This window comes from Danio aesculapii, chromosome 2 (assembly GCF_903798145.1).
Source record: "Danio aesculapii chromosome 2, fDanAes4.1, whole genome shotgun sequence".
Taxonomy (NCBI): domain Eukaryota; kingdom Metazoa; phylum Chordata; class Actinopteri; order Cypriniformes; family Danionidae; genus Danio; species Danio aesculapii.
The window spans coordinates 43,727,165-43,749,108 of record NC_079436.1 but is presented as its reverse complement, the minus strand read 5'-3'; the positions used below and the strand labels follow the sequence as shown (position 1 = coordinate 43,749,108).

Genomic DNA, 21,944 nt, shown 5'->3' with positions numbered 1-21,944 from the left:
CCTACTTTAAATAAGTCAAAATATTTGCGATTGTTGACTCATCACCGGTCGCAGCATGCACGTCTGTTAATAGCTTCTGTAAAAAAATACCTACATTTGACCAGCATTTTAGCAAAGCCTATATTATTATACTGATATTCCTGTGCCAGTTTGACACTGTAAATTAAACTGAGGAGAGTTTAACTACTTCACAACACTCCGTCACCTGAACTCAGCGCAAGGGAGAAGGAGAAAAGTGCAGCGCTGAGGTAAAATCATATTCTCAGGTCATAATCTTTAAAATAATGACTTGTATTAAACATGTTGATAAAGGGATTGGGATAGAGAAATTACAGCGGTGCGTTAAAAATGCTTATTTTTATATATCTGCGCGGTTAACCGACATACCGCATGATTTCTTCCATTACCGTCACAGCCCTAATTCAGACACACAAATGCTCCCAAATATATTATGAGGACCAAAATGGTCATGCGACCAAAATGGTTGCAATTTCGAGCCCTGTAGTATAAGGACATGTATTCAGACCACAACTGAATGTTTGAAGAAAATTGAATGCCTTATTATTTAGAATTAGCTATTATTGATGTAAATGCAGCCGTTCAAGGCGCATAATTGATTTATACCGGTATTGACGGTATTAGAAAATCCATGTCGTGGCGCAATGTCACACCGGTGATGACTATGACACCGGTGTACCGCCCACCCCTAGCATCTACATCTAAATGTTTTAAAACATTTTTCATTTAGACTTAGAAAGAGGTGATGGTGAATAAAATCTCTCATTTATGAGTGGTGCATTTAATCAAAAACATTTTATTAAACAGTTATATCCATTGAAATAAGAGTTAGAGATAAATTAAAGAAATAACATTTTTAGAACTAGAAAGACAATTCATTCAAATAAAAAATGCAATAAATTACTAGATTTCATATTTTTTATGTTTCCTCTTGTTTTTTCTTGTTTATTAAAATTTCATTTTATATTTTTGCCCCAACATATAAATCTGATAGTAAATTTGGAGTTAGATTAGATTAGGTGGCTCAGTTGTTAGCACTTTCGCCTCACAAGAAGAAGGTCACTGGTTCAAGTTTGCATGCGAGAGAGCAAAGCATCTTTCATTTTTTTACTTTCACCACAGTGGAATGAACCACCAACTACACTGGCATTTGTTTTGATGCCATTCCAGCCGCAGACCAGCACCATTCTGGGAAACACCCATACACTGTCACATTCACACACATACACTATGGCCAATTTTGCTTACTCTTACTTATAGCACATGTCTTTGGACTGTAGAGGAAACTGGAGCACAACCCACACAAACACAGTAAAACATGCAAACTCCACACAGAAACGCCAACAGACCTAGCCGGGACTCGAACCAGTGACCTTCTTGCTGTGCTAACCACTGAGTCACCGTGCTGCCATAAAAGCATCCTATAGATATTATTAATTTAAAATAGAGTGCTGTGATGGGTGTACTCATTTGTGCTGAGCACTGTATATAGAGAAAGTTAGGACTCTTGCATTTCTGATAACTACATATATTCATTCTGGATTTCCCATTTATAAATAAAACAATAATACATTAAAATAAAACAAAGATTGTGGTACTGGTTTTCCTTTAACAGAAAATCTAATTTCATTCGTTTTAATTCACTAATTGAAATTTCAAAAGAGGAATGTAACTGAAGAGATAACTCATAATTAAAATAAAATGATTATTTAGTAACTCAATAGTTTGAATAAAAGAAAACATTGGAATTATAGAGAAACAAAATTATGATCAGAGCAATATTTACATTCTGGACAATAATACAAATATGCTGAAAATCGAATAATGTAACCAAAAGAAAATAGTTAACAATTATTTAAAAAAATAAAAATAAAAAATTTTTTTGAGCACAACATAAATGTTGAATATAGTCTTAACCTTTGCCTTTCACTTCAATAACTTGACCATCTGTTTCTCTTGAACATCTGCTTTTCCACAGCTCTAAACAAACACATTTAGCTGCTTGCTGATTTTTGGTGATCTTTACATTTTAATACACAGTGTTGAACGATGCACAATGTGAAAGATGCACAAATATAGACATGAATCCAATAAACCCATTCCAAAAGTTCATAACACTGTATGGTAAAAACCACAATCATGGAGAAAGCAGGGTTTTGAAACAGGAATTGCTTTAGGCCAGATTATATGATCTCATCTGAGACACGATTACAATGTAAAATATAAATTGTACAACCAGCACAGTTAGAAGTGTCATATTTATATATTTTTATTGATCAATTAATAAATCTACGGAAATCTAATAGTGTAAATTCTGTCACTTAAATCACTAAAGCAAATGACCAAAAGAAGTCACAGATACTCCACACTGGCATGCTGCTTACAGAAACACAGCAAAACTGGCTTACTGAACCAAAGCCTGATCCAATGAGAGATGATGACATCAGGAAGAGAAAATCCTGCAGTCAAGTATCTAAGAATAGGGTTTTGAGATAAAGAAAGAAGGAAAGAGAAAAGAAAATAAAGGCCCCTTCATGTTTTGACCAATAAGCTAAAATTATTTTCCAGTAATTTACAATTATTGAATAAGTATATTTAATAAATGGAGAATATGCCCAAAACATGTCAATTTTAAGCCAGCTAATAAAATAAAAACAACTAGAAACATCTATAATCCATTTATTAATGCATCATATTGTCAAATATTTGTCAGTCAACAACAGGGTTTAAGACTCAAAAATGTATTTATTAACGCATACTCAACTATTGTGAATGACACATGGAAACTAATTCTAACCTTATTTTGACAATTTATCTTCACAAATATTATTAGACGGATTAATCACTAGCATTTACATCTTTGAGTCATGTATGTAGATTAACCTCGTTTAACTTACAAGGTATTTTGTAGCATTTAACACATGCATTTGTCAGGAGAAAACGAGAGCAGGAGTCAATGATAGGAATGAATGTCATTCTACACAAAGCAAATCAGTTGACTGAATAAATAATCTACAATAAGATTATTAATACGATGTATGAGCAGAGGATGTGACAGAAGTTTCACCCACACACAGAAACCTCATATCTCACACACAATCAGTCACAAACATAACATACTGTCCTACTGTCAACATCACCACAATTTAAAGTGCTGTCAATTTGATTTTAACCGAGATTTAAGGGGGAAACCTAACAAGCTAAACACAAACAACAGTTTACCACAGGCATGAAACGAGTCATTTCCTTGTACTTTTCTTACGTGAATGACATGTCGATATATAGAATAATGTTATACTAACGTTACACAGCATAACGTTCATAACGTTACTCGTCTAACAACGACATATCAACGTCAATCCGTTCTAACAGACGAGAAATTGAAAAAAAAATACAATAAAAACAGATTGACGCTCACATTAAGGTGGAGATCTTTAATCTGAGGTGAAATTCCTTCCCTCAGGTGAGTGTCAACCTATAAAACTCACCTGTGCAACACGTTAATCTACTAATATTAAAGTCTAACTTGATTTACTCAGTGTTGAAGACTACGTGTACACTAGTTTAAGCTCTGAAGAGGTAACGTTAGCATTAAGAAGCCGAGGAAACAGGTTCGCTCTCATTCCTACCTGCTAACCTGCTAACGCGTTTAAAAATGCGTCAAATCCCGATGAACCACCTATAATTGAATCTAATACCACAGGTTATCGACAGATGAACGTACCTGACGCAGCCTTTCCAGGTGTTTGTCGTGCTACAGCGACATAAACTTGCTGATTTAAAGGCTCGTGTGTCTTGGTGGGCAGTTGAGCGTCGAAGTTCCTTGTTCCTGAGCCGCGGCGCGAGCGAACTTCTCCGGCACGCGCACTCCTGCCGCTCCCGACGGGCCTCTGCCTGTGTCAACTTCAGGTGGACTCTGGAGGGATTTAAGACGGTACTTTGACGCCACCGTGAGGCGTAAAACCCACATTATCATTATTAAAGGGATAGTTCACCCAAAACTCAAACTTCTGTCGTTATTTACTCACCCTTCACTTGACTAACCAGTTTAAGTTGTTTTTTCTGTTGAACCTAAAAGAAGATATTTTGAAGAATGTCGGTAACCACTGACTTCCATATGAATAGTTTTTCCTATAATGGAAGTCAATTGTTACAGGTTTCCAGCTTCCTTCAAATGTCTTATTATAGGTTCATCATTAAAAATAATACATTTTTAAATCCCTTGAGGCTGAGTTAAGAGTGAGTACAACTAGCTGGGGACTATTTTGGGGCGCTGTGTAATTGTGCCTGCTTCAGCCAAGGCACGGCATACGCCAAAAACGTTTCTTGATTATTATGGGAGTAGAGTTCCTAGTTAAATCGACTCAGAAAATCATTTGCAACTTTTCATTTTCCACTTTTCCACTCCTGAGCCCAAAATCAGAGAGGAGTTTTTAATGTGTCAGCTTACACACACTTCAAATTATACACACACACATGCATGCATTTTACAACATTTACTGTACACCTACAATATTTAAAGACCGTTTGATACAATAAATGAGCTGATGTAAATGGGTTCATTCTTGATTTAAGTTTTGACATATCATTCTTAAAATTGATTTTAATGAATAATAAAATCAATAACTTGTAAATCAAACAATACAGAGGTGTTAAAATACATAACAAAAGAAACTAAGGTAGCCTAAAGTCAAATTCACTAATTATAAAATAAAATATCTAAGGTCAGAGGGTAATCGACTCATATGGAGAAGAATGGCCATTGCAGTAAATGGTAGTCAGCACTTTTAGATCAAAACTTTCCATCATGTTGTCCTAAAACTATTGATCAACATCAATTTTTGTCTTAGGACAATTTAGAAAATCTTTTTTGATCCACTTTAAATTCTGACTACTGTAGTTTGAAATCAAAAAGCAAGAAGAGTGATTCTATAACTAATTTATTGGCTAAAACACTCTCATTCTTGATTCTGCAACAGATGTTGTCTGGTAAGTTAAAAACCAAGCCAATCCATTGTTCACCCTTATCTACATCTCAGAACATTTCCTATAGCTAAGGGAAATTCAAGACTTCAAGATACAATAGGCACTATTCTTTAACCTTATAATCTATAAACGTTCTAGCAGACATAGCAAAAAAAGCAACTTTTGAAAAAACAAACAAATAGCATAATTCTTATAATAAACATATCTAACTGTCGATCTGCTGAAAACATCATACATGTGCATACTTTCCAGAAGAAAAGGAAAAGTGATGATGCATGAATACTTGGTTATATATGTTACGTGTCCTAAGTCATATGAACCACATAGACTAATTACTAAAATTATGTTGAATGGACCTGAGTTCCCGAGACAAAAAAATCTGTGGAAATAAATGTCTGTATTAACATTTCCAATCACTACACCCACACGGAATATGCACACGCAGCAATCCACAGATTTTAGCTTATCGAGTAATGTGTGTAAATATATAATTATTCAGTTTTTATATTCATTTCAATAATATGTTTTATCAGTTTATCAGTAAAATATTTTTTTTTTCACATTTTAGTGTTTGTATGTCTTTAAGAGCAGTCTGAAAGAAGGCCAGTGATCTATCTGGAAACTATATCAGCTTTCAAATGTTTCTGTATTGTTAAGTTTCCTTTGTCTGGACTTACTTTTCCAGAATATTCTTGCAAGTCTGTGTATTATCACTGTTTTGGATTGTATATTCAATTCATCTTTATTTCTATAGCGCTTTTACAATGTAGATTGTGTCAAAGCAGCTACAAAGAAGTTCTAGTAAATTGAAACTGTGTCAGTCCAGTTTTCAGAGTTGAATTTCAGTTTAGTTCAGTTCAGTGTGGTTTAATTTTCACTGCTGAAAGTCCAAACACTGAAGAGCAAATCCATTGATGCGCAGCTCCACAAGTTCCAAAAGTCTCAAACCAAGCAAGCCAGTGGCGACAGTGGCAAGGAACAAAACTTCACCGGTTGACGAAAGTGAAGGAAAAAACCTCAAGAGAAACCAGGCTCAGTTGGGCAATTGACCATTTCTCTTATGGCCAAACTTCTTGTGCAGAGCTGCAGTTTAGGCGCCGGAGGCTAGAGAATGCTAGACGTCCATCATTTAGAACTGCAGGTGTGAGTAAGTCACAGGTGAGTGTTCAGGCTGGCCCACAGGATCAATGCGGAGACTCGTCTGTCACTGGCATCTTTCAGGAATCAGGCTCTCTATTCCTCCATGTCCACCACAGCATTTGCTCAGGATATAGCCTGGTCCAGGATTATGGAACTAACGTAAGCGATGCCGTTCAAATTATGTCTTTTGTGAAGTGATATAAACTGGTGGACTATCACTTTGGGACCTTGATTCTTGCACTGTTTTCAGGGTATGGCACACTGAAGCGTATGCTTTCAACAGACTGAGTTTCTTGTTTTCTTTGTGTTGTTTGTGAATACACCTTTGTGTCATACTTTTAACACTTACAAACCTCACACACAACTACAATCTGACCTATTTTAAATATTGTTACCTTCTGTTGAGGCTGAACCCCAGATAGCAGAACTTCGTTGAATTAACACTGAATCAACAGTCAAAAGATTGAAACGTCAACATTGAATTTATCAGCATTGCACCCTCAAATGCTTTTCAATAACCGAAACAGATTTAAAAACAGATGCATTGATGAAGTTAATGAGACAATTATGTGATTAAGTGTTATAGATAATTGATGACAAGCAGAATCACTGTGTGGGCCTAATGAGGGCTCCTGGGGCTAAGTGAGGGCTGCCCACATAGGGCCAGCATTAAGGGGCCAACGTTTGTCCAGTGAGCCAAGGCTCAATGGCCTGCACTGGCAGCCAACTGTGGGCCCTAATGCTAGCCCTCAGTGGGCCCATTAAGGACCAGCACAGGCTTATTTGCAGAGTTTTTGTCATGGTCAGCATTAAAGTATTTTTCAGTAGTTGAATTCACCAAAGATCCTTAACCCCATTAACTGTCATATTGAGTCTCATGCAGTTTCATGATTACTAAAAACCGACCGCTAAAGAACGGCTCAATTATAAAAGCATATACATATTCTTCAATTATTTTTATTTGCTAAATCTGTCATGTAACGTAATAATGCTATGAAATTATTTACAGAATTCATGGTGTAGTAGACCTGTTTGGCAAACCGCATTATTTTGATTGTCAGTGTTGGTGGTCAATAGAGGGCAGCAAAGAGTTAGATTGTAACATTAGCTTAGCTTAGCTTTACACAAATAAAACATTTTAACAGAATGCGTGAAAAAAATTGAAACAATTTAAAAACATAGTTAAGATGAAAATTGAAATATTTGCCTTTCCAGACACCTCTGTCCAGCTTTTTTTGTTTGTTTGTTTCTTCCTCTGTTCGACACTCCTACCCTCTATGAGTGAAAGTGAAACTCATCACTGCTTCCTGCTTGGTCTGGGTGTGGAGTTCAACAGTTTTAAGCTTTAGACTGTCCGTTTTTGTGCACTAAAATGGCAGAATCCAGTATTTCAGTGGCTCAGGATGAATTCAGCTGTTCAGTCTGTCTGGATCTACTAAAAGATCCAGTGACTATTCCCTGTGGACACAGTTACTGTATGAGCTGTATTTCAGGCTGCTGGGATCAGGATGAGCAGAAGGGAGTCTACAGCTGCCCTCAGTGCAGACAGACCTTCACTCCAAGACCTACTTTAGGGAAAAACACCATACTGGCTGAAGTGCTGGAGAAACTCAAGAAGACCAAACTACAAGCTGCTCGTCCTGCTCAGTGTTACTCTGAATCTGCAGATGTGGAGTGTGATGTTTGTACTGGAGACAAAAATAAAGCCGTCAAATCCTGTCTGGAGTGTCTGAACTCTTACTGTCAAAATCATCTTGAACAACACGAGAGTTTCTTCAGAGGTAAAAAACACAATCTGATGGACGCCACTGGACGACTGCAGGAGATGATCTGCCCTCAACATGAGAAACTACTGGAGATTTTCTGTCGTACTGATCAGCGCTGTATTTGTCTTCTGTGTGTTGTGGATGAACACAAAAACCATGAGACTGTATCAGCTGTGGTAGAAAGGACTGATAAACAGGTTTGTTTATACAGGTTTGTACAATATATTTATAAATGTAGACAGTTAGATGAAAGACCAAGGTTTTGGATCCACAAACGGTATACACATTTAACAATAAATGTAAACTTTCCTGTCAGAGAAAATTGGAGGAGGCACGGAGAACAAACCTACAGAAAATCCAGAAGAAACTGGAGGAGTGTGAGGAGCTGAGGGCGGCTGTAGAGTCTCACAAGGTGAGTTATGAGCATGAGCAGAAGATCAACTGCCTGGTTGCTGGAAGAGCTGTTTGAGACTCAGTTAGGACTGGAGCACTTTGAGTTTCACTGAAGCCCCTGTGGGCAACAGGCTGTGTGAGGCAGCAGTAAGAGCTGAGTGAATGACTGATTCTGCTGCTTCTCTCTGTGTGTCCTAACAGCGCTCTGCACAGGCAGCAGTGGACGACACTGAGAGGATCTTTACTGAGCTCATCCACTCCATTGAGAGAAGCCACTCTGAGGTGACGCAGCTGATCAGAGATCAGGAAAAGGCTGCAGTGAGTGGAGCTGAAGGACGACTGGAGCGACTGGAACAGGAAATTGGTGATTTGAGGAGGAGAGACGCTGAGCTGGAGCAGCTTTCACACACAGACCATCACATCAATTTTCTTCAGGTAACACAGATCTGGCAAACAGCACAGTGGAAGAGCATGTTGTGCAGAGATTGTGTTTCTGTCAGATGTTTGTGTGTCTTTAGTTGCTGTTTGTGTTGTGTCTGTGTAGAGTTTCCAGTCTCTCTCTGCTCCTCCTGGATCTACAGACTCGTCCAGCATCACTGTCAGCTCTCGTCTCTCTTTTGATGATGTTGGTAAATCCGTCTCTTGTCTGCGAGAGAAACTGGAGCAATTTTGCAGAGAGGAGATAGAAATTCTATCCAAAAAGGGTAATAATACAATGAATTGTTAATTTTCTCAGACCAAAAGTCAAGCCTGATGACAGAACATGAAGCTTAAAATATATCAAACTGAATAGTGAATATATACTTGTTCTCTAGATATGTCAAACAGTATAAGCTCTCTTAATGTTCTTAATCTTTCTTTAATTTGTGACTGAATATTTCTTTTGTTATAGTAAAATACACTGAATGTGTATTTACTCCTGAACCCAAGACATGGAAGGAGCTTCTACAATGTAAGTAACTTAGACAACACACACACGCACACACACACACACACACACACACACACACACACACACACACACACACACACACACACAGACACACACACACACACACACACACACACCACACACACACACACACACACACACACACACACACACACACACACACAGAGAGAGAGAAACACACAATAGAACAGAAGAGAAAAATAAAATGTAAATTTTAAAAGTCGAAGCAGAACCTGTTTATGTGTTTTATTTCCTTTCAGATTCTCATCAATTCACTCTGGATGCAAATACCATGCATACATGCCTCAGTTTGTCTGGGGATAACAGAATAATTACTGAAACTGACTCAGACCAACAGTATCCTGACCATCCAGACAGATTCGATAGTTTGCTTCAGGTGTTATGTAGAGAGAGTGTGTGTGGACGCTGTTACTGGGAGGTGGAGTGGAGCGGTAGAGGAGTGGGTATATCAGTGTCATATAAGACCATCAGCAGGAAGGGACGGGGTGATGAATGTGCGTTTGGATATAATGATCAGTCCTGGAGTTTGTATTGCTTTCCCTCTAGTTATTGCAAATACTCATTCTGTCACAATTACACTGAGACTGAACTGCCAGTGGTTTCCATCTCGTCTAGAATAGGAGTGCATGTGGATCACAGTGCAGGAACTCTGTCCTTCTACAGCGTCTCTGACACAATGAGCCTCATTCACAGAGTCCACACCACATTCACTCAGCCGCTCTACCCTGGGTTTAGAGTTTATGGGTCAGTGAAATTATGTGATACTAGAAAATAAATGATATAAGTCATATATAAAAATACACTCACCAGGCACTTTATTAGCTACATGTGTCCAACTGCTCGTTAACGCAAATTTCAAATCAGCCAAGCAATTCAATGGATTTAGGCATGTAGACATGATCAAGACAATCTGCTGCAGTTCAAACCGAGCAACAGAATGGGGAAGAAAGGTGATTCTTAAACATGGCATGGTTGTTGGTGCCAGACGGGCTGCTCTGAGTATTTCAGAAACTGCTGATCTTTTGGGATTTTCACTCACAACCATCTCTAGGGTTTACAGACAATGGTCCAAAAAAGAGAAAATATCCAGTGAGCGGCAGTTCTTGTTGATGCCAGCGGTCAAAGGAGAATGGCCAGATTGGTTTGAGCTGATAGAAAGGCAACAGTCACTCAAATAACCACTCGTTACAACCGAGGTATGCAGAAGAGCATCTCTGAACAAACAACACGTCGAACCATGAGGTGGGTGGGCTACAGCAGCAGAAGACTCCACTGGGTGCCACTCCTGTCAGCTAAGAACAGGAAACTGAGGCTACAATTAACACAGGCTCACCAAAATTGGACCACAGAAGATCGTTGAAGAACGTTGTCTGGTCTAATGAGTCAGAAGGGGTCCGATTTTGGCGTCAACAACATGAAAGCATGGATCCATCCTGCCTTGTATCACAGGTTCAGGCTGGTGATGGTGGTGTGTAATGGTGTGAGACATATTTTCTTAGCACACTTTGGGCCCATTAGTATCAATTGAGCATCGTGTCAACGCCACAACCTACCTGAAAGGGGTCTGGATGCAGACCTGGTGCAGTGGAATCTGTACTGCATCCAATGCTTTTTAATGGGCTCACCTGACCTCACCCCTAACCCTACCCCTCACAGTGACGTCACTCGCTCCATTGAGTGCATTGTGTCTGACATTGCATCGGTAAGTGATGCAATCTTATCTTGCATCATAAAGGTGGCATCCAGATACTATTGGCCTACCTGAGTATTGTAGCTAAACATGTCCATCCCTTTATGACCACAGTGTACTCATCTTCTGATGGCCACTTCCAGCAGGATAACACGCCATGTCATAAAGCGTGAAACATCTCAGACTGGTTTCTTGAACATGACAATGAGTTCATTGACCTCAAATGGCCTCCACAGTCACCAGAACTCAAAACAATAGAGCACTTTTGCGTTGTATGCCACAAAGGATTAAGTCAGTTCTGAAGGCAAAAGGGGGTCCAGCTCGGTACTAGTAACATGTACCTAATAAAGTGGCTGGTGAGTGTATATACCGTAAGTTATATGATCAATAAAATATATCACCATATAAGTAAAGTATATCCCTATATAAATAAGTATATTTATAATGAATAACCTTTATTGCAGATAATAGCCATTGTGTACAAGCCTAAACCTAAACAATCAGAAAATATAACACCTTTGGGAAAACATGTTTCATTGTTGTACAAGATTTAATTGTATATCATTCATTTTCTTTTCGGCTTAGTCCCTTTATTAATCTGGGATCGCCACAGAGGAATGAACCGCCAACTTAACCAGCATATGTTTTACGCAGCGGATGCCCTTCCAGCTGCAACCCATCACTGAGAAACATCCATACACTATGGACAATTTTAGCTTACCCAATTCACCTATACCGCATGTCTTTGGACTGTGGGGGAAATGTAGCACATGGAGGAAACCCACGCAAACATGGGGAGAACATGCAGACTCCACATAGAAATGCCAACTGACCCAGCCGAGGCTTGATCCAGCGACATTCTTGCTATGAGGCGACAGTGCTAACCATTGCGCCACCTTTATTTATTATCATTTATTTATTTTAAATTAAGTCAAATTATACTAGCAGTCATGACTGAAGGTGGACAGTCACTTTTTAGTGAGCAGATGAGTTTTTCTTGTTGGTAAACTTCAGTCTCAGAAAATCAATTTTCCATGAACAGCCAATGTTTTGCCTCTGGAATTGATTTCCAGGAATATGTTCTTTACCTTCTTTTGTTGAATCTGTGCTGTCTTTTATGTTAAATACTTAAATGTTACTTTAAATGATCCGAACACTGTTAACTAGTACTGTAAACTGCTTTCTGTAAACTATAGATTAGGAACTTTTCAGTTGAGATTGTCTTTTCATAAGGTCAATATTACGTTGTTATCTTCATGAGTTTTTTTCTGTCTTTATATAAATATTTATGAAAAGTTCAAATGCAAAAAATTCCAAATGCCATGTAAACGTTTCTTCTAAAAGCAGCATTTTTTTTCAGGCTCTTGTGGGTAGGTTCACTTTTATGTCGATGAATAGGGTATTTTCATCATCTGTAAAGTAAAATAATTTAACATAGACATAGGAGCTTGAGAAAAATGCTCGTTTTTGAAGGAAATTTCAAATAGCGTTTAGAGGGTTTTGCATCTCAACTCATATATATGTATATATATATATATATATATATATATATATATATATATATATATATATATATATATATATATATATATATATATATATACAGTTGAAGTCAGAATTATTTGCCCACTTTTGATTTGTATTTTCTTTTTCAAATATTTCCCAAATGATGTTTAACAGAGCAAGGGAATTTTCACAGTATGTCTGATAATATTTTTTCTTCTGGAGAAAGTCTTATTTGTTTTATTTTGGCTAGAATAAAAGCAGTTTTTATTTTTTATAATCATTTTAAGGTCAAAATGATTAGCCCCTTTCAGCTATATTTTTTATAGTCTACAGAACAAACCATCATTATACAATAACTTGCCTAATTACCCTAACCTGCCTAGTTAGCCTAATTAACCTAGTTAAGCCTTTAAATGTCACTTTAAGCTGTATAGAAGTGTCTTGAAAAATATCTAGTCAAATATTATTTACTGTCATCATGGCAAAGATAAAATAAATCAGTTATGATGATGTTCAGAAATGTGTTGAAAAAATCTCTCCGATAAACAGAAATTGGAGGAAAAAATAAACAGGGATCTAATAATTCAAGAGGGCTAATGATAAATAAGTGGTGTAAATAAAAATTAGTAATCCAGAGGCCTTCATGTCATTTATTTATTCCCTATATAAACTATAGTGATTCAGTCAGATAACAATATCATTCTCAACTTTGTGGTTAAAGATGTTGCTGTTTAATGGGTTTACAACTGAAAAATTGATGAATGGGTGCAGTGATATACAGTGAAACAACTTTAACTTGTAAAAGCAGAAAGTTTAGCTTCCAAAGATCATTATGTATTACCACAACTGGCAATGAGTAATTTGTCTCATGCATATTAGGATATTCATTTGATCTATTTATTGCTAAAGAATGTATTACTATATATTTAAACAGTTACCTGTCAACATCCAAAAATGTTTAAAATGAAAAACATTGCTGATATGCTTGGAGGTATTTTAAGAAAACAGAAACTAAAATAAAAAAAAAAGATATATGAATAAACAAAGAAATAAATGTTCTTTCTTTAAAGGAAATTCAAGCTCAATCTGTAGGCGTAATATGCAGATTTTTCATTCATTAATTTTCTTTTCAGCTTAGTCCCTTTATTAATCTGGGGTTGCCACAGCAAAATGAACCGCCAACTTATCCAGCATATGTTTCACACCCTTCCAACCGGAATCCATCACTGGGAAAAATCCATACACACTCATTTACACACATACACTACAGACAATTTAGCTTACCCAATTCACCTATAGCGCATGTCTTTGGACTTAAGGGGGAAACCGGAGCACCCGGAGGAAACCTACGCCGACACAGAGAGAGCATGCAAACCCAACAAAGAAACTGACCCAACTGGGGCTCGAACCAGCGACTTTCTTGCTTTGAGGCGATTGTGCTACCCGCTGCACCACCGTTCTGCCCCATGCAGATTTTTATTTTATTTAAATATTTCTGTTATGGATAAAACAATAAACAAAAGCAATACATAGATGAAACCACTAAAGGATTAAATAAACATCCATCTACATGTAAAACTTTGTTGTTTTAGGAAAGCCTTTAGCCCCCCCAAAAAATCATAATGTTGTAATATTATAAAGCTTTATACATTTTATATATTTTGCTTTATATTTTTCTTGTGTTAATCAATCTAAGAGAAAAGTGGGCTGTGAACTGGTATTTTTTTTACCAGGTAAGGCAAGTTTATTTATATAGCACATTTCATGCACAGTAGCAATACAAAGTGCTTTACATAAACAAGAATAAAAAAGACAAGTATAAGAAAATAAAAAACAAATAATAAAAATGATGAAAACAGATGAAAACAGATTAAATGTGTTAAAACAGGTTATGAAAGAATGAAAAAGAAGTTAAACAGATGTGTTTTCAGTCTTGATTTGAATGTGCCTAGTGTTGGAGCACATCTGTTCTGGAAGCTGATTCCAGCAGCGAGGGGCGTAGAAGCTGAAGGTGGATTCACCCTGCTTTGACTGAACTCTTGGAATAACTAGTTTATATGATCCTAATGATCTGAGTGATCTGTTAGGTTTGTATTCAGTGAGCATATCTGTAATGTATGGAAGTCCTAGGCCATTTAGTGATTTATAGACAAATAATAGTACATTAAAATCTATTCTGAATGTAACTGGAAGCCAGTATAAAGACCTGAGGACAGGTGTGTTGTGCTCTGATTTTCTGGTTCTGGTCAGAATCCTGGCAGCAGTATTCTGGATGAGATGCAGCTGTCTGACTGTCTTTTTGGGAAGGCCCGTGAGGAGGCCGTTAGAGTAATCCCCCCTGCTGCTGATAAAAGCATGAACAAGTTTGTCTAAGTCTTCACTGGAAACAAAACATCTAATTCTTGCAATGTTTTTGAGACGATAGTATGATGATTTACTAACAGCTTTGACATGACTATTGAAACTATAAAACCACAATCAGGAGATCAATATAAGAGATACAAAAGAGGGGGGGGAAACAAACTACATTAGCTGCAGAAAGAAAAAAGACTAACAAAACAAAGAAAGGGGTAAGTAAATTACAATTGTATAAAAGTGTATAAAAATAAATAAATTAAGAGCATTACATGAGAGCTATATAACTCAAATCCACGGCTGTGAACTGGTTTATTTTTTTCTGTTTGCTCTTGATGACGGCGCGTGATGTGACGTCACCGGACCGGAGGCCGGGTGATCCTCCAACGCGGCTCTTTCTGTGCAGTCACACGGGTCGAGAATCAACAGCACAGGCCGGGATTTTGGAGCGAGGCGGTGTCCCCACCCCTCCGTCCGTGTCTGTGTCCGTCTATGTGCGTGTGTTCAGGCCGGTGCTCTCGTGATTCGGTAACCGGGGGAAGATGGCGGACCCGGCGGAGTGCACCATTAAAGTCATGTGCCGTTTCAGGCCGTTGAACAGCTCGGAGGTGACAAGGGGGGACAAATACATCCCTAACTTTCAGGGACATGACAGCGTCGTGATCGGGGTGAGTTTTATTTTGGGACAGGGTTATTTTTTATGCTTTATTTTTCCAGTTGGTCCGCGCGAGCGGCTAATGCTAATGACCGCAGCCCTGTAGAACCGGTATTTGTAGTGACCTCAATATTTGACACCGACACCAGACACTGCCTCCGGTCCGGTGACACCCGCAACAGGCGGTTTTGTTCGGGGATAATTGTCAATTTCGCTCAATTTTATGTCGTTTCCTCATGAGCTTCATGCTAACTTTGCTAGCCCGATCTCACGATCAACGCGGAAACAGTGAAGTATACACTCCCAGAAAAACATATACTTGCTTAATTACTGTAACTTATTCATTTAGAATATGGATTGCTTACAAACCGATGTTATATTATTAACGTTAGTTCGAGCCTCTAATTGCTAGGTTCGTTGTGGATATATGATGAATGAGCAGGAAGATGTTTATGTTTCTGGTTGTTCGTAAATACTGGGAGAAATAGATCTGTTCTGTCTAAAACTCCGATTTAGCTCAAGTTCTGTTGCCTAAATATATAAAGGCAGTTAGGTTATCTATTATGCTTCATAAAAATCTATTTATTCTGTATGTGTGGGTGTGAAAATTCGTGACTTAACGTTAGAACTGGACAATATGTTATTTGCAAACGTGTTTAACACATTTTTCTATTACGACTGTACTAAAACCAAAATAAATTAATGTTATTTGGGAAAACTATTTACTTAGAAAACTTAGTACATAATAACTTTTTTTATTCAATTTCTTTAAAGAAAATAATCTAAATCACACACACACCCTGTTTGCTGGCCTCAGTGTTCTGTGGTTTCCAGTTTATTAACCACTGATTTATAAAACACAAGCTGTGAATGGAGTTAGGTATGTGTCCAAATGATAGGTGAAATTGGAGGCTGAATAGAGAATAAAGTCTTATCTAAAAGACAAGATGTACCCACAGTGAAGTTCTTATTCTTCAATTAGGGGTAAAATAAGTTCAAAATACATACTTTTAGTTAACATACGGTACTATAGATATGTACTACTGCAGATTTTCTGTTCGATAACAAAAAAAAACTAATAAACAATAAAAGTTATACAACTTAAATAGCAGCTGTGGGAAAAGTTAAAGAAAGCATCTGATAATTGTTCTGCAATTCAGGACTCACCCATGTCATGTTTATTTTTATAGATCTTTATACAGTAGATTGCTTTAAAGTGAGCAGAATTGAACATTGAAAAACAATATCACTTTCATCATTTATATATATGTATATTAAATAATCAATAAGAGATTTTAATGTTGTTGGTATTATCTGTGTGTGCACCGTGAGAAACCTGATTCTTAAAGTCGCACTAGGATATAGGTGTAGTAATGGGTGGGGAATTGATTAATCATTGTTTCTATGCTTTGATTATCTTTAAAGCCAGTTCAAACATCAGCCCATAAACTCAGATGTGTGTTTTTTTATGGCTGACTAAACTATTACATGATGAATGGCGTTGAAGGCAAACATGCCGTGTGGCAACCTGCCCTAATCATACAGGTGACCACCATCCCTTTATGTGCAAATAATGATTTCAAAGAGCAGTTTTTCTTGTATGTCCTGTTCAATTTCGCAAAAATCTTTTATGATTTTCTGGGTCAAGAATTCCTGTCTGGTTACAGCGTTCCTGAAAGACCGGCTTTGAAACGGATATGTTTGTTTTTGTTCAGTACTTGCTCTCTTAATAGTCTTCCTCTGTGAGTATGATGATAATGTGAGAGAATGCCCAGGAGTTGGAGACCGCTTCAGGCTTGTCCATAGTAATTTAAGTGAAAAAGAGTGTGTGTGTGTGTGTGTGTGTGTGTGCGTGTGTGTGTGTGTGTGTTAGGGTTGGAGGAAGGTGAGATAATGCTGTGGAAATAGTGTGCTCCACCCTATGCAGCCCCTGGGACTGGGGAGAAAATGAGACGAGAAAATAGTTAGCTGAGAAAGTGCCTCGATTAGAACTCTGGGGATTTTTCCTCTTCTCAGAGGAGACAGGACAGGCCTCAGTTCTGTATCAGCATTGTATTCTGCCAAAATATATGAGTTTAACTTTAGGCCATGATGTGAGAGAGAAAATCTCAAGCATCAAAAAAAAAATATATATATATATATATATTAGGGATGCTCATTTCGGTTAATTTTGCTAACAGACAACTGCCGCTCGTTAATCGGATATTAATGGTTAACTGGTTAGATTAATATTAAATATTAATATTAAATTATTATAATTTTTTTTTTTATTGACGTGTCTATTTTGTGTCTAACACATTAAATATTGCATTTTAAAATACTGATTTATTTTAACATGCTTGCATATTAATAACAGAACATAACAACAGAGCATCTTCACGCACCTGCAGTGTCTCCAACAGCATAGAAAAACAGAATAAACTAAATAAAATGAATAAAATAAATAGGCCTTCCCTAAATGAATTTTCAGATCTTCTTGTGCGCGCTCAAATAATTGCTGCTAAAGTGTGATTTAGTGCGCTTATGTAGCGAGCATGTCTCCCAACATTTATTCGATTTTCTAGGAATATTCATGAATGTCTCCAATAGACCTACAGAGCGGCATTAATGCATCCTGATGTAAAGTGAAACGGCTATAAACTGCAGCAAGATAAAGTCATTATATGCAGAGCCATAGACCTTTATCTATAAATAAAATATAATTATGGAAACTAGGGATGCTCATTTCAGTTAATTTTGCTAACCAACAACCGCCGCTCGTTAATCAATTATTAATGGTTAACTGGTCAGATTACTATTAAATTTTTTAAACTAATTGACGTGTCTATTTTGTGTCTGACACATTAAATATTGCATTTTAAAATACTGATTTATTTTAACATGCTAGCATATTAATAACAGAACATAACAACAGAGCATCTTCAAGCACCTGCAGTGTTTCCAACAGCATAGAAAAAAAGAATAAACTAAATGAAATGAATAAAATAAATAGGACTGCCCTAAATTGTTTTCCACTTAAATTAATAATTTATATTACAAAACAAAAACACTGTCTGAATCCTTTTTAAGAACCGGCATATGCTGTGTTTTTTTTTTCAATCATATGTTTTTGTCTTTTGTCAAATAAAAATAGCAGACTTCCTCAAATCGCTCGCTTCATGGAAAATATGAATTTATTTAATGCCCCGCTGTTATTATTATATCACAAAACCTTTTTACATTTTTAATAGAAATCAATATTTTAAAGATTTTGTCTTGCTATATGGTTTCCTCTCTCTCGCGGTTCAAGTTTGCGCGCTGCGTAATGAAAAGACAATGGCAACGCGAGCATATGTTGACTTTTTGTAAACAGTTTTGTTGTTTAAATATGATATTGCATTAATTTGCATACATGCTTTATAAGCTGTAAAATAAAAGGTAAAGCCTATTTGTTGTGTTTATGACGCAGATCCAGGAGGCGATCAGCATCAGCGCTGGTTTGGCATCAACTTGTCTGTCTCAAACAGCAACGTTATCGTCCCGCGAGTTAACAAGTATGTCTTGCAGTTAAACGAGGGGCCGATCACAGCAAACGTGCTTTTTCATTCCAAAAACGTGAGGCGCACCTCATTCCTTTTATGTTGACAAGGAAAAAAGAAGAAAAGAAGCACGGTCCTCTTCTTTTGTCACTATGAAACGACTGAATCAGCTGGGTATTGATTGGACAACTTGAAACAGCGAGCACTAGTCTCCCTACATTTTCAGGGTTTCCTCTAGGAGTTTTTCCAGCTGTGGTGGCAGACCTTTTACACAGATCTAACTACCTATGGTGTTATTTCAATGACAAATGGAGAAATGTCGTGAGCGCAGTATTACAAGTCGAGATCGTATTTACGTGCAATACTCTTTGCTTGCGTGCCGATTTCCTCTGCTTGTGCTCAAAACCTCTTGCACGCCTTCTCAAATATACGCGGCTCAAGCGCAGATCTTCTTGTGCGCTCTCAAATAAACGCTGCTGAAATGCGATTTAGCGCGTTTATGTAGTGAGTATGTCTCCAACATTTATAAGATTTGCTAGGAATATTTATGAATGTCTCCAAGTAGACCTACAGAGCAGAATTAATGCGTCCTGAAGTAAAGTGAAACGGCTATAAACTCCAGCAAAATGGAGTGATTATATGCAGAGCCATAGACCTTTCTCTATAAATGAAGTATAATTATGGAAACTGTGTTCATCTTAACTGAAAGCTACGTCGTGTTTGCTAGCCTCACGCATCATGCTGTCAGCAGTCAGTCAGCACGTAACCTCAAAGGGTTAAACAGATAGCGCACAGCACTACTGCGGTTACAGAAAGGTTTGCGCTGTTATAATTCACTTACCTTTTAATACATTTTGGTGCAATTATAATCCACTATTAAAAACAACAACAACAATCACTGAATGTTTTGAATGGGTAATGTAGCTGTGGAGGGATGCATTTTGGTGTGGCACCTCGCCATGGAAGAATGAATGTAGTGGAAGCCATGCTCTTTAAAAGTTCTCTGTAGTTGTCTTGACAACACAAACTTCTGCTCTGGGATGAGACGAATGCAAAACAATTGCAGCTGTTAGAAAACCATTTAAACCATGCCCCTCTAAACGCAAAAGCGCATTCAATCGGTCTCTGCAGCCAAACTAAAAATATAAAAATTATTATTAATAATCGTTTAACTGATACCATTAATCGGTTACAAACGCACCCTTTCGGTTAACGGTTAATTGATTATTATGAGTATCCCTAATATATATATATATTAGGGCTACACAATATATCGTTTCAGCATCAATATCGGAATGTGTTCATTCACAATAGTCATATCGCAGTATATGCAATGTTGAGTTTGTAATATAATTTATCATTTGCATTTATGCCTGTAATTGTAAAATGACTTTAAAAGCACTCGGGTATAAGAAATTGTACCATTTGTGACCTTAACGTTTAATAATTAATTTTATTGAATTATTTTTATTTTCATCATTCAGTTTCTTTACTTGAATACTGTAAAGACTGATTTAAATTTTTTAATAATTATTAGGGGTTTTTCACCTTTAATTTGGATAAGATAGTAGCGTTTACAGACAGGAAAGTATTGGAAGCAGAGGGAGGGGAATGGTCGGCAAAGGACCTCAAGCCAGGAATTGAATTCGGGTTGCTGTGAGAACCATGGTGCTTTATGTCAGCGCACTTAACCACTAGGCTATTGGCGCCAACCTGATTTATACTTCTGCGTCAAGGGCATGCGTATGGTCTGGCGCAGTCTTCGCGCGGTCCCATAGCCCTCGCTGTGGCTGACGCTGACACGCACCTTTCAAAAAATGTAACTTAACGTCAAAACGACGCATAGCACAAGCTCTAATTGGTGAGCTTGGTAGCTGTGACAAGTGTGGGCGGTGCTGAGAGCCGTGAGCCTGATGTAGCAAGTGTTTACAAGTGTCTAGTCACGTGAAGTAGCTCCAAACTTGTGTTTTGTTTACTTTATGGTTAAAGTTGTTGCACATCCGTCGGTTTTCCCCTCCAAATGAGCGAGTTTTATCCACTTCTACATTAAGGTGATGTTCAGAATAAACAAAATACCCGCAAAGAAACTCAACACAGATGAACATAGCACGCAGAAGTATAAATGCACGACTGTGTGCAAGGCATGCGCCGTGGGTCACGTGGATTACGCCCCACAGAAGTATAAACCAACCTTTACACTTGGGACATGTTAAAACACTTTATTTCAGTTGTATCTTTTTCTTGATTATATTTATAGATTGTTATGCATGAAAATATTCACACAACACATGCAAATACAGAAATGCGCTGCAAATAGCACAGACTACAATGAAAATTGTCGGGAGACCCCAAAAAGTGTATAGATTGTTTATTAGATTTTATGGAGATGCAAAATAGTAAACATGAATTCATCAATCTCTGACTAAACGCATGCATGAAAATAGTCACAACACATGCAAATGCAGAAATGTACTGCAAATAGCACAGACAACAACGAAAATGTGTCGAGGAACCCCAAAAAATGTATTAGATTTTATGAAGATGCACTCCACTGCAGAATCATCCTAATCGATCTAAAATATAAATTCTTTCTAAATAGAGATATTAAGTCATCTGGTAAAATTGCATTCATATCGCAATATATATCGCAAAATAAAAAAATATCACTATGTTAGATTTTCCAATATCGTGCAGCCCTACTATATATTTAGTAAATATGGCTTTACATTTTTTTGTCTTGGTTAGATTTTGTTCTGTTTAATTTATTTTTCTGAGTAAAAAAATAATGACCATCATGTATTTTTATTAGAGCTGCACGTTATTGGAAAAGTCAAACATTGTGATATTTTTTTATTCTGTGTTAAATATTGCAAAATTAATACAATTTCACTAGATTGGTTGCAAAACTATTTGCAAAAATTGATTGGGATGATTTTGTAGGGGA

General features: G+C 37.2%; 3 protein-coding genes across 5 annotated transcripts in view; 2 read left to right on the top strand and 1 right to left on the bottom strand.

The window, feature by feature from the left end:
* Positions 1–3,901, bottom strand: part of arhgap12a (Rho GTPase activating protein 12a) — a 49,968-nt gene extending 46,067 nt beyond the window's left edge. For both annotated transcript variants that reach the window (XM_056480202.1, XM_056480209.1), the window contains exon 1: positions 3,743–3,901. The gene's annotated coding sequence lies outside the window, so the exon portion shown is untranslated. The remainder of the gene's footprint in view (positions 1–3,742) is intronic.
* A 3,565-nt stretch (positions 3,902–7,466) lies between these two features.
* On the top strand, positions 7,467–12,474 carry ftr16 (finTRIM family, member 16). Its single transcript, XM_056480220.1, has 6 exons — positions 7,467–8,107; positions 8,227–8,322; positions 8,505–8,738; positions 8,848–9,007; positions 9,196–9,255; positions 9,516–12,474. Exons 1-6 carry the CDS (start codon positions 7,517–7,519, stop codon positions 10,049–10,051), a joined length of 1,677 nt encoding a protein of 558 aa, XP_056336195.1. The 5' UTR covers positions 7,467–7,516; the 3' UTR covers positions 10,052–12,474.
* Positions 12,475–15,176: 2,702 nt separating this feature from the next.
* Positions 15,177–21,944, top strand: part of kif5ba (kinesin family member 5B, a) — a 37,667-nt gene continuing 30,899 nt past the window's right edge. For both annotated transcript variants that reach the window (XM_056480190.1, XM_056480184.1), the window contains exon 1: positions 15,177–15,495. In XM_056480190.1, the coding sequence (XP_056336165.1) occupies positions 15,370–15,495 (126 nt within the window). In that variant the 5' untranslated portion in view covers positions 15,177–15,369. The remainder of the gene's footprint in view (positions 15,496–21,944) is intronic.

Bases quoted from the DNA above. Each gene is read 5' to 3' on its own strand.
- ftr16 (XM_056480220.1), top strand. From the start codon at position 7,517: ATGGCAGAATCCAGTATTTCAGTGGCTCAGGATGAATTCAGCTGTTCA. The intron at 8,323-8,504 runs GTGAGTTATGAG...GTGTCCTAACAG, and splicing joins CGGCTGTAGAGTCTCACAAG to CGCTCTGCACAGGCAGCAGT. The intron at 8,739-8,847 runs GTAACACAGATC...GTGTCTGTGTAG, and splicing joins ATCACATCAATTTTCTTCAG to AGTTTCCAGTCTCTCTCTGC.